General features: G+C 40.9%; 1 protein-coding gene across 5 annotated transcripts; it reads left to right on the top strand.

Annotated features, from left to right (window-relative positions):
* The first annotated feature begins 2706 nt into the window (after positions 1 to 2706).
* On the top strand, positions 2707 to 13927 carry LOC307016570 (beta-1,4 N-acetylgalactosaminyltransferase 2-like). 5 transcript variants are annotated; one of them, XM_079645719.1, is made up of 11 exons: positions 2707 to 2781; positions 2944 to 3086; positions 4504 to 4656; positions 6303 to 6409; positions 7661 to 7727; positions 7823 to 7936; positions 10111 to 10197; positions 10555 to 10736; positions 11281 to 11424; positions 11648 to 11876; positions 11992 to 13927. In XM_079645719.1, the coding sequence occupies exons 6-11, from the start codon at positions 7843 to 7845 to the stop codon at positions 12174 to 12176; spliced, it is 921 nt and encodes a 306-aa protein (XP_079501845.1). In that variant the 5' UTR covers positions 2707 to 2781; positions 2944 to 3086; positions 4504 to 4656; positions 6303 to 6409; positions 7661 to 7727; positions 7823 to 7842; the 3' UTR covers positions 12177 to 13927. The 5 variants fall into 5 exon arrangements, with proteins under 5 accessions (XP_079501845.1, XP_079501843.1, XP_079501844.1 ...); XM_079645717.1 differs by having other exon boundaries at positions 2717 to 2855; XM_079645718.1 differs by adding an exon at positions 4310 to 4401 and having other exon boundaries at positions 2743 to 3086.
* Positions 13928 to 21246: the final 7319 nt, after the last annotated feature.

Raw genomic sequence — 21246 nt, 5'->3', positions numbered from 1 at the left:
AATGCAACAGTAAGGCTATTTTTATCATCGTCAACATGAATATTAAAGTCACCTACGATAATTACTTTATCTGTTTTCAGAACCAAAGCTGATCAAAACTCAGAGAATTCTGATAAGAATGAATCGTATGTGTATTTACCGGCACATCTCAAAACATTCTCTTGAACTATTTAATCTGTTGTATTTGTTCTATGTCCTATATTCATGTTGCTCTGTTGGAGGAGGACTTCACTTTCTCATCTCCATATCTCCTCTAGCTGCTGAGCTCATGGTGAGAGAGACTTGAAACTTGAATCTTGAATGAAATCCTGTACAAAAAGAGTTGAAGCTACTTTATAAATAATTTAAATATCCTTAACTAGCTGAGGAGCTGAATCGATCTGGAGTCAACTTTTGTTTTGTTATTTTTGAATTATTACATGCATGTAATAATTATGCAGGAGTAACATTCCCATCTTCAACCTCTGCACATAGAATGCATGCTTTAATACATACATACTGTATTTCCCTAAAGTCAGTGTGTTTTTGTATTTGACGGCAGGAACTAGTCCAGTTTTATAGACAAGTTTAATTCTTGTGCCTCTATTGCATCTGAACCTAGCTCTCCAGTGTTGCTCACTTACTTCTGCAAGCATTAAAGTTCTTGGTAATAATAATAATAATACATTACATTTATAAAGTGCTTTTCCTGGTGCCCAAAGCGCTTAGAATTAGCAGAGAAATATATGGATATTGTGTTTGGTGCATTTATTGCCTCGCTCTCTAAACATATTCAGGTGGTTTTAATATTCCAGGAAGAAGCAGGGAATCAAATGTTGAATCAACATTGTGAAAAAAAAAAGATTTGTCTCAGCTGAGTTGCCCCCTTGTGGAAGAGAGGAATTAGCACATCCATACAGCTTTCTACCACCCGCAAGCAAATGGGGGGGGGAAAAGGTTCAACCAAACCCTAAAGAACGGGGTCAGAGCACTCCTGGCAGAAGGTCTTCTCAACTATCGGCAGCTCCCCAGCCCTCTTGATGATGGGCCGTGAGTGGCAGCTCCCTTTGGATTGGCTGCGGGCCCCGGCGGCCGTCACGCCAGCAGCAGCACCCTGCCAGAGCGCCAGCAGCAGCACCCTGCCAGAGCGCCAGCAGCAGCACCCTGCCAGAGCGCCAGCAGCAGCACCCTGCCAGAGCGCCAGCAGCAGCACCCTGCCAGAGCGCCAGCAGCAGTACCCTGCCAGAGCGCCAGCAGCAGCACCCTGCCAGAGCGCCAGCAGCAGCACCCTGCCAGAGCGCAAGCAGCAGCACTCTGCCAGAGCGCCAGCAGCAGCACCCTGCCAGAGCGCAAGCAGCAGCACCCTGCCAGAGCGCCAGCAGCAGCACCCTGCCAGAGCGCCAGCAGCAGCACCCTGCCAGAGCGCCAGCAGCAGCACCCTGCCAGAGCGCCAGCAGCAGCACCCTGCCAGAGCGCCATGGTCGCAGAGGCTCAGCGTCGCATGAAGCAGCAGTTTGACAGGAGACGGAGGGTGAGAGCGCCTCCCTTCTCAGTGGGGGACCGGGTCAGGATTCACCGTCCTAACTGGGACCACAAGCTGCTATCCTTCTCTGGCCGATGAAGGTCACCGCTCAACTGGGGTCAGCCATCACGGTGGCATGCAAGCCGGCTTCGGAAGGTGGCACCGCCCCCCATCATCGTGGACCCAGGGCCCGGGGAGGACGGGGACTTTGCTTTCCCTGATGAGCAGTTGCAGGGTCCAGCCGGGGTCCCACCTGAGCCGGTTGAGCCAGTGGTTCGGCCTGAAGCTCATCCAGCCCGTGTCCGGGTCAGACCAAGATACTTGGAAGACTATATTGTGAGCTTGTGACCCTCAGGGGTAATGTTCAGGGCATAGTCTGTTGCGTGGCAGAATAATCCACAGGGCTATGCTGGTGACTAGCAGTCTACCCAGTTCATCTAAAGTAGATTGTTAAAAGATAATTGGGTTCCTTGGGGGGGGGGGATGTTATGTGTGCGTCACATCAGGTGTGACTATGCCTTTAAGATGGTACCGGGAGTTTGGAGATGTGTGAACCGGATACAGTTAGTTGTTGTTGTGGAGCCATAAACGGTCAACTCAAAAGGCGTAGCCAATATTCTTATCAAACACACTAATGTTATAGATGCTTTGTATTTAAATGTGAATGTGACTCACTAGTGGTGCTCACTCATGCTTGCAGGCCTTAAAGACCTGAGGAGGATAAAGTCGCAGCAAGCCGTGTTCAGACCGTGTTCATATTACAGGAAGAAGTGAGGAATTCAAGATTATCTCGGCCAGGGCATTGTTAATCTTTTACTCGTTTGATTATAAACTCTTAATAAAAAGGTGACACCAGGACAGAGGAAAACAAAGACACATTTTAAATGTAAGTTGATGTGAAGAAAAGAAACGTAATGTTTGTGAAAGTTAGAAATGGACGCTTAAAAAACAGTATCAAACTTCTGAGGGATTCACTTGAGTTCATTCTGTTGTGTGTGTTCACTGTTAAACTGCACTGATGTAAACATGCATCACATCCAGCGTCCAATCAGTGACTGGTACGCAGTGAGGGGCATGTTGGCCGGGAGCGTCCAATCACGTGCTGTCCTTTAGGCTAGATTTTAGAGTCTTCATTCAATGACTGGTTTATTATATCTCAGAGTGTCACTGCAGCCCGCTGACACACACACACACACACACACACACACACACACGCGCACACACACACACACACACACACACACACACACACACACACACACACACACTTGGAGTATCAGGTAAATACTATTACAACACTTTGATTTGGTGAAACTGTTAGCTTTGAATCACATGGATTACCATCATTCTGAAAGTAAGACATGTCAAAGCAATGTGTTTCAAATGGTATTGTTTCTGGAGAGGAACACTGGACTGTGGTCTGTCTTTGTCTCTCTCTACAGATGGCTGTTTCCATACGAGCACCACTTGTTGCTGTTCTCGTGTGTGTGTTCGTGACCTGCGTTTTTATATCTTACTATAAATGTCCTGTTGATTTCTCGACCCATATTGGTCCTAACAGAGACCGTCCTTCAGAAACAAAGAGGTAAAGTTACTGTGTGTGTGTGTGTGTGTGTGTGTGTGTGTGTGTGTGTGTGTGTGTGTGTGTGTGTGTGTGTGTGTGTGTGTGTGTGTGTGTGTGTGTGTGTGTGAGATAGGTAGACTTACGACAGCATGGCTGCAAGTGTGACAGTATTTAGATAATTACACGCTATAAAGTTGTGTATGCACAAAGACAGGGTCAATATTTCATTAACTTTTGCTAGCTGGCTACTTACAAGGATTTTCAGGGACTTTTCCTGGTGCTTCTCGTCGTGCTGTTTTCCTTGCTTGGTTTCCACATGTGGCGCAGATAGAAAATTAAAAATGTTTCCCATGAGCATGCTGTATTTGCGCGCGATTGTTAATGGGGTCCACTCATGACGTTTAGCGTAATTTACTCAATGTCTTAAGTTGTTGTTAAAGATGAAGAATATTGATTTGGAATGAGTAATAATTGCTGTTCCTGAAACTGATCAGTATAATTCGCCAATTCTCAAATATTTTGACTGAAATTTACCAAATATATTAAGGATATCTTAAAAATATAATTTGTTAGTCAGATACTCATTTATTTTCTTGTAATCAACTTAAATAATATCAATAATCTTACACAAAATTAACTGTTGGATTTTGAAGCATTTATTTTGGTATGTCCAAATCAAACAATTACTTTGGTGATATTTAGAGATGTTATTAAGGTAATATAGCTTTTTATTATTGTGATATCTACAAAGCCACTGATTTAGTTTGTAGAGTGTACATAGATATTGTATTAGCCATGACAAATCCGAAAGGATTTAATAATAATAATAATAATAATAGTTATACAAATAATACAAATAATGGATACAATAGTAATATACTTTGTACAATAATTTAAAGAATGAAATACAAATCAAATTAATATATATTTATATTTATATTAGTATATTTCACTCTAAGTGGGACCATGATCTACTCAATGGACATCATGCTGTAATGAACAAGAATTAAAACTAGAGATCAAGAGCATGAACTCATCAGGAAAATGTTAACGGTGCATTTCCTTCAATAGTGTTTCTCTTTGTCAGACAGTTTATAGATGTTTTATTTCACGGTCATCTGTATATTGTTTATTTCTACTCTTTTATTTGTACTTATGTGCAATGCCTTTTTTTGTTTGTGATTAACAAAGTACATCTGATCTGATCTAATAAATCCATTGAAACAAGGGTTATTTTTTCATAGCCTTCGATACAATCGGACTTGTTTTGGTGGGGTCTCCACCTGAAGAACAGTTTAGAGCGCTTCTGAATCAGCTTCACTTCTCAGAAATGGAGGTTAGCGTGTGGTTGGTCATTGGGGTTCTTTACTGATAATATGACAAAGAAGTCAAATTCATTTTCACTTCAGGACTTCCAATGTAACCCCCACCTTCACAGGTTGCCACCCCCCCTTCCACCGAGTCTTCTTCCCTCACCTGGTCCATGCACCTGTGCCAACGGTTCAACGCTGCTCAAAGACTTGGTGCCTAAGAATCAGGCGGAGGAGCTGATAAAACGCAGAGAGAAGGAGTTCCAACAACACAAAGCCAGGTAGGGAGCGGCTGCTTTCCGTTGGCCTCGTTGTTAGTTATTCTAAATCCATAATCCAGAGGTGGAAGAAGAATTACTGAGTTTTTTTACTCAACCCTTAAATGGTTGCTGTACCCTGGGGGAATACAGTCATTTGACGGGCTTTGTCCATGTGTAAAATGGGTGTAATAACAGAGTAAAATAACAGTGTAATTGTAGTTTAATATTGGTGCTTCGTGGGTGTAAAATGGTTGTAATAACAGTGTAGCATAGTTCTAACATGGGTACAATATGGGTGTCAAACAGGGGCGGCGCCAGGGGGGTGCCAAAGCACCCCCTAAGCACCCCCAAGAAATATATGTTTGTTTGTTTTTTTCGATTTTAAAAAAAAAAAATCATTAAATTAAATTAGAAAAAGTATTGATTACATCAATGCAAATGTGAAACAAACAAATGTTTGACCAAAAACATAAAGCCAACACAGGTGATTAGGCCATGGCCAGCACCCATTATATTTTTGACCTTCCCATAGGCTAAATTACTTTGTGACACTTTAGTGACTTCCTGTTAGCTGGAGCGCCAAACTATTTGCTAACAGCAAAGTGACAAATGGATCCTTTTTTAGTCCTCAAACGTCCACGTGTGGACACTCAATCAAAACCACCTGAAAGCGAGAGGGATTCTGCACATAATAGGCTGCTAGTGGATCGCCAGAGCTGTTAGATTAACATTAACATGCTTATATTGTAGTTCTAAGTGCAATGCCCTGCGGCCTGTAGCACCATCCTTGATGGAGCATATGTGTGGGCAGGAAAGGAGTGAGCAGAGAGTAGTTGTCGATTTTTGTTCTGTTTTCTGTGACTATCTGCTTCACCCTGTCAGACTTTCAGTTGCACTAAAGAGACGTGTTACCATGGAAACCAAACAATGGTGTAGCTGTATTAAAGTCCGAGTGGAAACAGTTGTGTGTAAATCTGATTTTGTGAGAAATCGGGAGAAATATGACCCCGGGAGGAAACCGGGAGAGGGCAATGAAATCGGGAGTCTCCCGCAAAAATCGGGAGGGTTGACAAGTATGAGTTGCAGTATAAAATTCAACTGTAGCGCTGGTGCATTAATGGGAAACCCTTAAAGTTTGAGCACCCTCTATGAAACGTCAAGCTACCCCACAGCACCCCCTAGAGAAAATCTCTGGCGCCGCCACTGGTGTCAAAACTGTGGGTGATTGGTGTAATAATGGTCTAATAACAGTGTCTTTTAGGTGTGTCATGGGTGTAATACATATATTTTATTATCAACATTGTTACTATTATACCACCGTTAAACATTACCCCTTTTTTAAATTGTTGACGAATCGTCTCTACATCACAGCCAGGTAGGGATGGGCTGCTTTCCATTGGCCTCTGGCATTCTAGTTACTCAAGGTGAAGTCCTGCATTTAACATTGTACCGTCCCTGTCCCTTGGTCAACTTTTCATGTGTTTCCTGATAATTACCCTCGGGTTTGTGATGAAAAGAATCCTCACAAAATCTTTAAATTGGGCAAAATAAGTGCTAAAAACACGTGATTTTTCTTTCTTTTTTTACAGAATAACTTAATTGCCAAGGTTCAGTCGAACTAAATCCACTTTCATTTCTTTATGGATCACATCCTATCTCCCCAACAGGACTGAGTCTGTGTTATCCACACGGCTGTTTGCTCCGTCTAACTCTCCCCTGCAGTACCCTATCCAGGGTTTCAAAGTACGACCTATGACCCCCACCTTCATCCCAGGTATGCTACACCGTACAGGTTGTCCTCTCATTACTCTCATTGTCACACAACAGAAGGCTGTGTTTAAAATACAATTTAAAAACTGATGCTGTATGGCTCGAGAACTAGTCAGACAGGAAGCTGGATTGTGATGTTTGGTTTGGTTTGATCACACCCTGATATATTTGCATTACCTAGGTTTATTACAGTCAACAAATCCAGAGGTGAATGTGTGCACTTCAGTAAATGAAGAGTATCAAAGTACAATTCATGTTGATTTCAGGTCTAGCACTGCATGCAGAACAAAGACAAAACTACACGGTTGGTGTGACCCCACAGATACATCTGATCTCCTTCAGAGTAACCTGGGTCCCTTCTTAACTTTAGCCTTCACTTTGTGATTTCCTCCGATTCCAATACCATTGAGATATCTTGGGTTTTCCTGCGGACGGTGTGGGCTATCTGTGCATCCCAGCTTCACCTGTGCAGGATGCTAACTTGCATATGTTGGGTAATTATGTCGGGGTAATTACCATTAATTACAATTATACCCTACTGTATGTGGACAATAGTTAAAAAATGGCTTGGTTCTGTGGGTTGTTGGGGAATCCATTTCTGACTTTTTCAGGATCAAAAATGGCAGTTTTAACCAGAAAATGCAGACATACTGTATGAACTCTCTGTGGGCCGATTGTGATTAAATGTGGCTTGATTTGGGAGATTTAGGGGACTCTGGATCATTTGGATTGGACAGATTGCTAATTATTTGAAATGGAATTGTCAGATATTAATTTTCATCTTGTGCTCTCGATATCCAATCATCTCAACACGGCTCATGGTAGTCAAATCAGTCCACCGAAAGAACAAATATGGCCACTTTCTGGTTAAAACTGCCATTTGTTATTCTGAAAATGTCAGGAATTCATTCAGTATCTTCAATTACCCCCAACACCACTCCAAAATTGTCCAAGTCAGCTAAGTCATTTTTCCAATATTGTTTGCATAGGCTATAATGGCTTTCATTTGAATTATGCTAATTGTGCTAATTGCCCAACATAAGCAGGTTAGCATCCAGCAGCTTCTATGTGCTGGGGACCCTACTATACATTTCTATCATAACACTTTGGGGTACACTATTCTGGCAACTAGACTCAACTATTTCTCCACCTTGATGTCTTTTCCTGGGCTGCCTAATCTTTGGATTAGATAACAATGTGTTTTTTTATCCTGCAAAATAAACGATGAAGATTTACTGAGCTGTGTCGACTCTAGGTGTCCTTGAAAGTGTCCGAAGGAGTCCTGAGAACAACTATTCCAGCTGCACGAGCAAAGGTCCAAGGTGAGCTCTAACTAAATGTGACAGGTTAAACAAATGAAAGTATACACATTTTGAGGTTGAGGAGATAAACTCATAGTATGTTCTCCCCATGACAGGTAATGGTGAGAGCCGACTGATGGTGGAGTCCAGCAGCCTGGAGACCCTCAATGAGCTGCTGGCTGATGTGTCCTATACCAGCACTGTTTACCACATACACACCGGAGACCTCGGTATGACATAAAGAATTCTCTTTATATAAAAAAATCTGTCTTTGTAGCAAGGAGATGCACAACATAACCCTCACCCTAACCCAGGGGTTGGCAACCCGCGGCCCTCGAGCCGCATGCGGCCCTTTAAGCCCTCTGCTCTGGCTCCCTTGAGCTTAGACAAAAATAAGAAGGAAATAAAATAAAAGTACTTGAAGGACTATTTATATTTTGTTGCATGGTTGGAAAAATGTTTCAAATCTTGTATTTTGAGGTGATACTGTGACATAAATAAAAAACAAAACGGTTTTAATTAGGTCAACTAAAATATGCGTCACATCCTGCTACGGTCCCGCGCCAGCGCCTTTTCTTGGAGGTGAATAACCTGACCCCCGGCTCGATGAGCGAACTATGGATAAATCAAAGAAAAGTACCGGAGGAACACAGGATTTAATTCTGCGTGGACAGAGTTATATGCTTTCACAGCAAACGATGCTGGTTTACCGGTATGTTTGATATGTAGAGAGAAGTTGTCAAAGGTGCTGCAGCCTTTACGTATCGAGGAACAACACGGGAGAGGAAGACAGCTGACGATCTTCAGTCATAATTCAATGGGGTATGTCATTTATTTCAGAAAACACTTTTTGTTATATTCCATGGAATGCTCTTAACGTCCCGATAGCAATTAATATATTAAATGCTTTGACAATAAATACATAAACAAATTAATCTCTGGAAGCCGCAGCGCTGTAAAAAGCACGACCAATCATTTTAGCTGGCCCGGCTGCGTCTATCGTTATTTCAACCCAGTTTAGATTTAACCACGCCCACTTCCGCATTACGCAAGAACGTAGCTTTAGCGTCATAGACTTCATCTTCGGCAGTTATAGCCATAGCGGTCGCGGTAAAGCAGGAATAGTTGTTTTTTGTCTTACTGGTGTTTTATCATCTCAGCTGGTGTAAGTATTAGCATTATTTAATGATACTATTTTATATATATATAGGCCTACACACATCTATTCATTTATAAACATATATATATATTAATGTTAAAATAGACATTTATAACATATTATAAAAGTCTATAAAATATTAAATAAACGTTAACATGTTACATGACAAACAAAAAAACGAAACATTATATATAGGCTATATATACAGATGTTTGCTAATGTATCCCTCTTATATCCATCAGGAATTAATATTAAATGATGAATCAACATGACCTCAGCACTGCATAAGTGTGGTCGTCAGTCATATTGACAAAGATATTGTATATTATGCTTACAGTCTATGATATTATGCAGCGTTTATAAGGACGATATTTTGCTTGTCAGATTCAGATTTCGCGGGTGTGCCGTGTCTACGTAGAGCTACGTCGATCCTTGCGTAATGCGGAAGTGGGCGTGGTTAAATCTAAACTGGGTTGGAATAACGATAGACGCGGCCCGGCTAAAATAACTGGATGGCCTAACTGCCTGTCAGCCTTCGATCTGTGCACAAATTTATCTCGTGGCCTCATTGGTCATGTGCGCGTTCGTGTGTGTTGGAGGAGGAGCTCTGTAAGAAAGTCTGAAGGAAGAGGTCTATTTTTTCCGGTTGTGTGTTTTCAAATTCTAGCGCACTCAACCTGGTTTCTACATTCTTACCTACCCTACCTTTAACTCTTTTTAGGGTCCAGCTATATGTTTTATTTATTTCAAAGTGGGCCCATTTAAAAAAAAAATGTCCTTCAAATGTGCAGAGGACTCCCCAAGTGCTGTGTTTCATTTATTTTAAAGTAGGCCTGTGTATTATTTTTAATTCTCCTTTTAGGAGTTCTTAGTTTCTTATTAGAGGTTAACAGTTTTATATAATGTTATAAATAGCCTAATAAATAAAAAAAAAACTAGTTTTTGTCTGATATAACAATAAATACAACTTTATTAGCTATGAAATATGTTTTACGGCTCCAGACAAAAAAATGTTTTGGAAAAAGGAGCAAAATGGCTTTTTTGGTCAAAAAGGTTGCAGACCCCTGCCCCAACCCTAAAAGAGCAAATGTAATCTAATAGAATTGCAAAGTTGTCAATGTTTTGTACAGGTTTGTTTGTTTGAATGTGTGTTTCTGTGTGTGTTTAATCTAGTTTGTGAAATGTGTTAGTGTGCCCTACCTAATGTATTATCAGTGAGACACAGCTTTCCTCTTCTGTTCTCAGCATCCTTCCAGTTTGAGGACCATGAAGCTGTGTTTCCCATTACCATCAAACAGCCTCAACCTCCAGTCCTGTACCACATGGGAACAGGTGGGAGTTCACTCAGCGTGGGGACAAAACACTCATTTATTTATGGCAGGAAGTAGCTGCTTCTCTTCTTTGTGGGATATACATTCACGCATCAATCAGTGATCTCATAGAAAAGCTCAAATGCTGTCCAGTATATTCCAGACTACTTCACCAATCCTGTTAATGTTGACCAATGTAAAATCAGTCAAATCAGTTAGCATTGAAATAATCCATTCCTAATTCCAGACCCAAATTGAACAGATGGGTTCAGATCTGAGAACGTAAACAGAACAGCCGTGAGCTAACAGCATGGACAGAGGGTCTCATGATGTCTTCATGTGGCTTTTCTTTAAATTACTCTTCTTCTCTATATGTCAGATATCAACTCTCAAGTCACCATCACCACAAAGACGTTCCTGCGCTACCCAGAACTCAAGCTGTTGTTGAAAAGCATCCGGCAGTTTTACAAAGACATAGAAGTCATCATCGCAGACGACAGCTTTGTAACAGAGAACATTCCTGGAGATCACATCCAACATTACATCATGCCTCCAGCTCAGGTAACCACACACTGTAATGTTAATGTTCAAAATCCGCCTGCCTATTGGGTTTTGTGGGAGGCGGGGCTTAGCTTCCACCTGTGTGTTCCAAACATGAACTGGCAGGAAATTTGGGGCAAAAGGCCGGGGACAAGGCAAAGGGCAGAGACAAGGGAGAGGAAATCCGGGGGCGGGGGATCTCTGGGGGACGGGCAGGAAGGTTGCAAAGGTCTCAGGACCTCTCTTGCGGACAGTCTGGAGGGTGCTCTCGAAGGTGGGGGAACCCTTTCTTACGGTGAGACCTCTCTTGAGGACAGTCTGGAGGGTGCTCTCGAAGGTGGGGAACCCTTTCTTGCGGACAGTCTGGAGGGTGCTCTCGAAGGTGGAGGGACCCTCTCTTGAGGACAGTCTGGAGCGAGGCCTCTTGAATGGGCAGAAGCGTTGGAAGAAGCTTCCAACGCCGCTGTGTGGACGGGCTGTCAGTGTTAGCTTTCAACCCATGGCATTGTGCTTCTCACCGAGGAAAAACATTGAAAAAGATTCCAATAATGCTTTCCTCCATCAGGGCTGGTTTGCTGGCAGGAACCTGGCGGTCTCCCAGGTCACCACCAAGTACTTCCTGTGGGTAGACGATGACTTCCTGTTTACCAAGTGGACGAAAATCGAAGAGATGGTGAAGGTGATGGAGGCGGTCCCAGAACTGGACGTGGTAAGACGGTTTCTAAAGGGGTCAGCATGTGTTAAACACTTCTTGTGTCTACGAGCTGTGAAGCATGTGAGACTTCCATACCCCTTTTGCACCGAAGTGGTTCCATGGCCTGTTTTGGAGATGGTGCCCAATTGCCAACAACTATTTAGTGTTTCCAAAGCAGGAACACGATGAGCAGGTAGTCAGTTTATAAGCAGTTCTCTTGTCTCTCTGTTCCTTTCAGCTCGGTGGTAAAGTAGGAGAAGACCAGTTTTATTTCTCTCTCATCTATGAGGAAGGAGACGAAGTGGAAGGTGGCTGCATGTACAGGAAGTCCAGAGGGAAGTTCCACTCTCTTCCTGGTTACCCACAATGCTCATCGGTCAGTGGGGTGGTCAACTTCTTCCTGGCTCGTACAGATGCCGTACAGAGGGTGGGATTCGACCCTCAGCTCAAGAGGGTAGCACACTCAGGTAGGTCTAGACGGTTTGCAGTCCAAGTGGCTGTAAGTCCAAACTCTTTCAGTTGTTGTTTCTGTCCATGATCAACCTTTTTTCCTAAATGGCAAATGTCTGTCATTTCTTCTAGAGTTCTTCATGGATGGCCTGGGCTCCTTGATGGTGGCAACATGTAGCCATGTGGCCATTGGACATCAGAAAGGACCTAAACAGAAGGAGTACATGAGGTTCAGACACCCTGCAAAGAGTGATGAGACCTCAAAGCTGCAGCTCCACTTCTTTAAAAACCACCTGAAATGTATACGCTATGGATAGAAGACCACTAGAGCAGGGGTTCCCAATGTTTTCCACACTCTCGTGGGAATATCTCCGCAATGGAGCGAGCTTAAGTTTTGATTGCATGATATAGCCCACATGTTGCACTTGTTTGTACCATTTTCAGGTGGTTTGTAATCTGTTCTAGAAAAATGGTGTGTTTTTTAGGATTTCAAGAAGTATAGAACAAACAATGGATGTGTTTGATGAACATGTATCCATGCTGGAAGTAGATTTAGATGTTAGGAGTGAGATAGAGATTATTATCTAATATGTGCATCTGATGAAGCATTGCATGAAGTCTGTTGATGATCAGAGGCTGTTGTTAGGACAGACCATGCAGGCCTCAGAGAGTTAGACTTGGGCCTGCGACCATAGCTTGACTGTGTTTTGTTTGAGAATCCACAGCGGAGGTTTGTGTCGTACTACATGCGGTGTATTTTGCATTTCTCTCAGTAGCCAACGACCTGTGAGTGTTGGCTCGGACATAAACTCCGTAATGAATGTAGTCTACATTTCATAAGAGGTGTAAAACCTGAGCATTTTAAATCACATTTGAACTACATGCTGATATAATCTGAATCTGTATTTGTATTGTTGATTTAATGTGTGAACGAGGCGATGTAGAGAAGTTAAGCTGTTGTTATTAGGCTGTTAAACTGTTGGAGTGGGAAGCAGGCCTATTGGTTCTGGATATTTGTGGAGTCAGGTGGTCCGTGAGGGTTTCTGATTGGTTAAGAGTCCTTGGAATGAAAAAGTTTGAGAAACACTGCGCTAGTGGATTGTCAAAGGGGGGAGCCTCGCTGCGGGGAAATTATACAGATGGCCAGTCTGCCCCTGAAAAATGTCTATGCAAACGTTATTATTATTAATAAATAAAAAAATTGATAAAAGAAAATATATGTATTTTTAATTATTATTTTGTAATCATCTTGCGACCCCCACTCGGGGTCTCGCGACCCCCCGGGGGTTCACTTTGGGGACAATGTTTATCAGTATCCTATTTTAAATATCAATAGTCAGTAAACATATATCAATATATGTTTTGTCCGGGTATATTAAAGTGTCAGTGACAGCACTACTTTGGTCTTACCTGACTGCAAATACAATTGAGCCGCCACTAGAATGATAACTTATTTTTATAGCACTAATTCTTTCACCACTCATCCCCGACATTTCCATTTCTATTACTTTGTTTAGGGTCACCAGTAATTATAAACCTTTATGATAACTGTCACCAGACGGAGCCAAATTGTTGAAAGATAATACCAAGCAGTTCTCCGGTCCTCTTATACCTCATTCACACCAACGCAACTCCGGTTCAAGCTCCGTGCTAGAGCTTCTCAGGTTCAGAACCGGTTCTTCGGTTTAGCTCCGGCTCTTTTCACACCGCCCAGAGTCCGACTGGTACCTTACTCTGCATTGTGACACAAGAGGCTGTGTTTAAAATACAGTAATCAAATATTGATGAATGGCTCAGGAACTAGCTAGACAGGAAGCTGGATTGTGATGCTTGGTTTGGTTTGATCACACCCCGATATATTTGCGTTACATGTGTTTAGTCACTGTTTGAAATGGGGGGGAGCCAGGGGGAGCTTGGCTCCCCCGAAGAGGGAGGGAGCTCCCCTGAAGGCTGACTTTGAGATAAATAGGGGGAGCCCAAAACAATCGTGCATATTTGTGTCACACAGATTAGAAATGTTGAGTTTCTGTAAATAAAAGTTCTTGAAATAAATAATAGTTATTGTTCATTACAGTTTCTGAATATTTGTTTTATATTTGTGAATATGTCTGGGTGTTGCCATCTGTACGTGGCGGCGCTGCATTCTTTACGCTACTTACGTTGCTATGGTTACGGTGGCGATGCCGGCGCGGTATTTGAAATGTTCATATTGATATTTTTTTAACTCTGGCTTTACGATAAAAAATATGGCAAAACGAAAACAGCCATGCCTCGCAGCTTTTGGATTCACAAGCAAAGAAGCGAAGGAGTCTAATATTGACAACGTGAACGGAAACAACTTTTAGTTGGCCGGCTGTAAGCGGCGTTAGGGTCGAGTTTGACAGCTCCTCACCGAGTTGAGTAAAGTTGGTTTCAGATTTTACGGATCAATAACTCATTAACAAAACGTTGTTCAGACACAAAGTAAGTCTAAGTACCGTGGTAAGGTTGACAACGAACTACAATCACATTTTGATCAAAAAAAGCCAATACGCGCTGTCCTCCAAACTGGACACATTACATTGGTCTCTATCCGCAGCCGGCGAAGAAACGAGTGCTCAGGGACCGTCTGCAAAGGGCAACTCCGAAAAAACAGAATACAATAATATTCAATCACTATTATACAGCTTATTACTACCAAACTCACCACACACATCAATAGTCTCCTGATGCTCCTACTACAGCAGAGAGTTTGGAAGAATGTGCTTTTGAATAATTTTGGTGAATATTTCTAAAGTAAAATCTTCAATAAACATGGCATCATCTTAAATAACGTTACTATTATACAGTATAAATATTCACCAAAAGTAGTATGACCAACAGGAGACTATTGATGTGTGTGGTGAGTTTGGTAGAAATATAATAGTAACGTTATTGAAGATTTTACATTAGAAATATTCCCCAAAATTATTCAAAAGCACATTGTTCCAAACTCTCTGCTGTAGTCTGACCAACAGGAGACTATTGATGTGCGGAGTGAGTTTGGTAGTAATATACTGTATAATAGTGAAGTGATTGAATATGATTGTGTTCTTTGGAGGGAGCTGAAGTTTTGAGATGCCAAGTATCAGCCTCAAAACCTGCAGGATTTGGAGAGGATCTTCAAAAAGTGGACCAACATCCTTCCTGAGATGAGCACAAACCTGGAGACCAACTACAAGAAGCTTCTGACCTCTGTCTGTCCAACAAGGGTTTCAAGTACTAACACATGTTTTGGGGATCAAATACTTATTTCCCAAAGTGAAATGCAAATCTGGATTTTCTTTATGATATTCTTACTTTCACTGATCAAATAAACATACCATTCAAATGGTAGACTGTTCATGTATTTGTAAGTGGGCAAACAACATCTGCCAGGGATCAAATACTTATTTCCTGCACTGTATGTCAGTGAGCGCCTGGTCGAACAGACAAAGCCCATCAAAGGAAAAACCTCCCTCTATTCAGCCGGCCTCCAGTCCGAGAGAAGTCCAGGTCCCACAACAGATCTCATCTCTGAAGAATGACTGTTCTCTGTTCTAGGCTGGACATTGTATCTGAGACACGTGATGGATGACATGCTCTCAGCTGGAGCATGTTAGCAGAGTCGATGTCGTGTGGGATGAATATTTCCCCAAAAGTCTGAAGGCTGGAACACGCAGCAAGAGAGGGAAGGGAGTTCATAGACGCGTTGAGCCATCCAGTGTCATTCCTGGAAACTGGCCAGAGTTTCTGCGTATTGAAGACAAGAAGGCTGAACTGTTCTTCTTCCTGGTATCCAGTGTGACAGCCCTCAACACTGGCAAACAAATAATCAGTACTTGCATCATGCACACATGAGGAGGCTGATACCCGCATCCTACTGCACCTAGGAGATGCTGTGAAGGAAGGGTATAGCAAAGTGTCAATACGCACAGTTGACACGGGTGTGGTCGTACCATAGACTGTATATATATCAAACAAATGTTATTTAGCCTTTATTTATACAGGTGTAGATTTCATTGAGACACAAGGTCTCATTTTCAAGAGAGACCTGTTCAGTGGTAACACTACCACACAAAGTTACAGACAGACAGGACGCTAAACACAGAGGCAACACTCAAATACAACATCGTAAAAAAAGTAGTCATTGAAATCCAGATGCAGTCAGATAAAGCAGGTGCAAACACCCACAGAGGATTTCTCCAGCTTTTTAAAAATGAGTTTAAAATCTGTGATGGGTATCAAAGTGGTCAGCTTAAGTTCCTGCTGAGGTGTGTTCCAGGTCGAGGGGGCAGAGTACGATAAGGCTTTTTTCCCAAGCAGCGTGCGTACTGAGGGGACGGACAGAGTGATGTCATTTTGAGATCGAAGTCTATAGCTGTACTGTTTGTGTGATATGTAAGTGGATATGTAGAGGAGCAGTCCAAGCATAGCGGTATAGATGAGTTTGTACCAGTGCAGTGATCTGCGCATTGATAATGATGTCCAGTTGACGAGTACAGCGTGCAGTGGTGTGGGTTATGAACCTCAGAGCCCCATGGTAGAAAGCGTCCAGAAGATGAAGGGAGTGAGCTGAGGCGTTTATGTACACAACATCCCCGTAGTCCAAGAGCGGCAAAGATGTGGCAGCTACAAGCCGTTTCCTAGCACTTGTGGAGACACATCACGCCGCTCCTCCGCTCCCTTCACTGGCTTCCAGTAACTGCTAGAATCCACTTCAAGACACTGGTACTTGCGTACCATGCTGTGAATGGATCTGGCCCTTCCTACATCCAGGACATGGTTAAACCGTACACCCCAGCACGTGCACTCCGCTCTGCATCAGCCAATCAGCTCGCTGCACCCGCACTGCGAGGGGGACCCAAGTTCCCATCAGCAGAAACACGTGGGTTTGCTATCCTGGCTCCAAAATGGTGGAATGAGCTCCCCATTGAAATCAGGACAGCAGAAAGCTTACACATCTTCTTCAGACTGAAAACTCATCTCTTTGGACTCCACTTCCAGAGATAGAATTACTAACAAAGCACTTATATACTAATAAAGGACTGGCTTTCTAAAGCCAGTTGAGTAGCACTTGAAATGTTTGGCTCTATGAAACCTGATGTTATTATTTGATTCTGTTTTCTTCAAGGTTATATCTTCTTGGTCGAATGCACTTATTGTAAGTCGCTCTGGATAAAAGCCTCAGCTAAATGTAATGTGATGTAATGAGATGTGATGAGATGTGATGTAATGAGATGTGATGTAATGAGATGTGATGTAATGAGATGTGATGTAATGAGATGTGATGTAATGAGATGTGATGTAATGAGATGTGATGTAATGAGATGTGATGTAATGAGATGTGATGTAATGAGATGTGATGTAATGAGATGTGATGTACTGAGATGTGATGTAATGAGATGTGATGGAATGAGATGTGATGTAATGAGATGTGATGGAATGAGATGTGATGTAATGAGATGTGATGTAATGAGATGTGATGTAATTAGATGTGATGGAATGAGATGTGATGTAATGAGATGTGATGTAATGAGATGTGATGTAATGAGATGTGATGGAATGAGATGTGATGTACTGAGATGTGATGTAATGAGATGTGATGTAATTAGATGTGATGTAATGAGATGTGATGTAATGTGATGTGATGTAATGAGATGTGATGTAATGAGATGTGATGTAATGAGATGTGATGTAATGAGATGTGATGTAATGAGATGTGATGTAATGAGATGTGATGTAATTAGATGTGATGTAATGAGATGTGATGTAATGAGATGTGATGGAATGAGATGTGATGTAATGAGATGTGATGTAATGAGATGTGATGTAATGAGATGTGATGTAATGAGATGTGATGTAATGAGATGTGATGTAATGAGATGTGATGTACTGAGATGTGATGTAATGAGATGTGATGTACTGAGATGTGATGTAATGAGATGTGATGTAATGAGATGTGATGTGATGTAATGAGATGTGATGTAATGAGATGTGATGTAATGAGATGTGATGTAATGTGATGTGATGGAATGAGATGTGATGTGATTAGATGTGATGTAATGAGATGTGATGTAATGAGATGTGATGGAATGAGATGTGATGTAATGAGATGTGATGTAATTAGATGTGATGTAATGAGATGTGATGGAATGAGATGTGATGGAATGAGATGTGATGTAATGAGATGTGATGGAATGAGATGTGATGTAATGAGATGTGATGTAATGAGATGTGATGTAATGAGATGTGATGTAATGAGATGTGATGTAATGAGATGTGATGTAATGAGATGTGATGTACTGAGATGTGATGTAATGAGATGTGATGGAATGAGATGTGATGTAATGAGATGTGATGGAATGAGATGTGATGTAATGAGATGTGATGTAATGAGATGTGATGTAATTAGATGTGATGGAATGAGATGTGATGTAATGAGATGTGATGTAATGAGATGTGATGTAATGAGATGTGATGGAATGAGATGTGATGTACTGAGATGTGATGTAATGAGATGTGATGTAATTAGATGTGATGTAATGAGATGTGATGTAATGTGATGTGATGTAATGAGATGTGATGTAATGAGATGTGATGTAATGAGATGTGATGTAATGAGATGTGATGTAATGAGATGTGATGTAATGAGATGTGATGTAATTAGATGTGATGTAATGAGATGTGATGTAATGTGATGTGATGTAATGAGATGTGATGTAATGAGATGTGATGTAATGAGATGTGATGTAATGTGATGTGATGGAATGAGATGTGATGTGATTAGATGTGATGTAATGAGATGTGATGTAATGAGATGTGATGGAATGAGATGTGATGTAATGAGATGTGATGTAATTAGATGTGATGTAATGAGATGTGATGGAATGAGATGTGATGGAATGAGATGTGATGTAATGAGATGTGATGGAATGAGATGTGATGTAATGAGATGTGATGTAATGAGATGTGATGTAATGAGATGTGATGTAATGAGATGTGATGTAATGAGATGTGATGTAATGAGATGTGATGTAATGAGATGTGATGTAATGAGATGTGATGTAATGAGATGTGATGTAATGAGATGTGATGTAATGAGATGTGATGTAATGAGATGTGATGTGATTAGATGTGATGTAATGAGATGTGATGGAATGAGATGTGATGGAATGAGATGTGATGTAATGAGATGTGATGTAATGAGATGTGATGTAATGAGATGTGATGTAATGAGATGTGATGTAATGAGATGTGATGTAATGAGATGCGATGGAATGAGATGTGATGTAATGAGATGTGATGTAATTAGATGTGATGGAATGAGATGTGATGTAATGAGATGTGATGTAATGAGATGTGATGTAATGAGATGTGATGTAATGAGATGTGATGTAATGAGATGTGATGTAATGAGATGTGATGTAATGAGATGTGATGTAATGAGATGTGATGTAATGAGATGTGATGGAATGAGATGTGATGGAATGAGATGTGATGTAATGAGATGTGATGTAATTAGATGTGATGGAATGAGATGTGATGTAATGAGATGTGATGTAATGAGATGTGATGTAATGAGATGTGATGTAATGAGATGTGATGTAATGAGATGTGATGTAATGAGATGTAATGAAATGAGATGTGATGTAATGAGATGTGATGGAATGAGATGTAATGTAATGAGATGTGATGTAATGAGATGTGATGTAATGAGATGTGATGTAATGAGATGTAATGTAATGAGATGTGATGTAATGAGATGTGATGGAATGAGATGTGATGTAATGAGATGTGATGTAATGAGATGTGATGTAATGAGATGTGATGTAATGAGATGTGATGTAATGAGATGTGATGGAATGAGATGTGATGTAATGAGATGTGATGTAATGAGATGTAATGAGATGTGATGTAATGAGATGTGATGTAATGAGATGTGATGTAATGAGATGTGATGGAATGAGATGTGATGTAATGAGATGTAATGAGATGTGATGTAATGAGATGTGATGTAATGAGATGTGATGTAATGAGATGTGATGTAATGAGATGTGATGTAATGAGATGTGATGTAATGAGATGTGATGTAATGAGATGTGATGTGATTAGATGTGATGTAATGAGATGTGATGTAATGAGATGTGATGGAATGAGATGTGATGTAATGAGATGTGATGTAATGAGATGTGATGTAATGAGATGTGATGTAATGAGATGTGATGTAATGAGATGTGATGTAATGAGATGCGATGGAATGAGATGTGATGTAATGAGATGTGATGTAATTAGATGTGATGGAATGAGATGTGATGTAATGAGATGTGATGTAATGAGATGTGATGTAATGAGATGTGATGTAATGAGATGTGATGTAATGAGATGTGATGTAATGAGATGTGATGTAATGAGATGTGATGGAATGAGATGTGATGTAATGAGATGTGATGTAATTAGATGTGATGGAATGAGATGTGATGTAATGAGATGTGATGTAATGAGATGTGATGTAATGAGATGTGATGTAATGAGATGTGATGTAATGAGATGTGATGTAATGAGATGTAATGTAATGAGATGTGATGTAATGAGATGTGATGGAATGAGATGTAATGTAATGAGATGTGATGTAATGAGATGTGATGTAATGAGATGTGATGTAATGAGATGTGATGTAATGAGATGTGATGTAATGAGATGTGATGTAATGAGATGTGATGTAATGAGATGTGATGTAATGAGATGTAATGTAATGAGATGTGATGTAATGAGATGTGATGGAATGAGATGTAATGTAATGAGATGTGATGTAATGAGATGTGATGTAATGAGATGTGATGTAATGAGATGTGATGTAATGAGATGTGATGGAATGAGATGTGATGTAATGAGATGTGATGTAATGAGATGTAATGAGATGTGATGTAATGAGATGTGATGTAATGAGATGTGATGTAATGAGATGTGATGGAATGAGATGTGATGTAATGAGATGTGATGTAATGAGATGTGATGTAATGAGATGTGATGGAATGAGATGTGATGTAATGAGATGTGATGTAATTAGATGTGATGGAATGAGATGTGATGTAATGAGATGTGATGTAATGAGATGTGATGTAATGAGATGTGATGTAATGAGATGTGATGTAATGAGATGTGATGTAATGAGATGTGATGTAATGAGATGTGATGGAATGAGATGTGATGTAATGAGATGTGATGTAATTAGATGTGATGGAATGAGATGTGATGTAATGAGATGTGATGTAATGAGATGTGATGTAATGAGATGTGATGTAATGAGATGTGATGTAATGAGATGTGATGTAATGAGATGTAATGTAATGAGATGTGATGTAATGAGATGTGATGGAATGAGATGTA

This window comes from Notothenia rossii (genome assembly GCF_949606895.1).
Source record: "Notothenia rossii genome assembly, chromosome: 8".
Taxonomy (NCBI): domain Eukaryota; kingdom Metazoa; phylum Chordata; class Actinopteri; order Perciformes; family Nototheniidae; genus Notothenia; species Notothenia rossii.
Note: the sequence above shows the minus strand (reverse complement) of the source record. Positions and strands in the feature narration are given on the sequence as shown.

Coding starts and splice junctions, on each gene's coding strand:
- LOC307016570 (XM_079645716.1), top strand. CDS start 6,879: ATGCTAACTTGCATATGTTGG. Junction 7,728..7,822: donor TGCACGAGCAAAGGTCCAAG/GTGAGCTCTAAC, acceptor TCCCCATGACAG/GTAATGGTGAGAGCCGACTG. Junction 10,198..10,554: donor CCTGTACCACATGGGAACAG/GTGGGAGTTCAC, acceptor TCTATATGTCAG/ATATCAACTCTCAAGTCACC.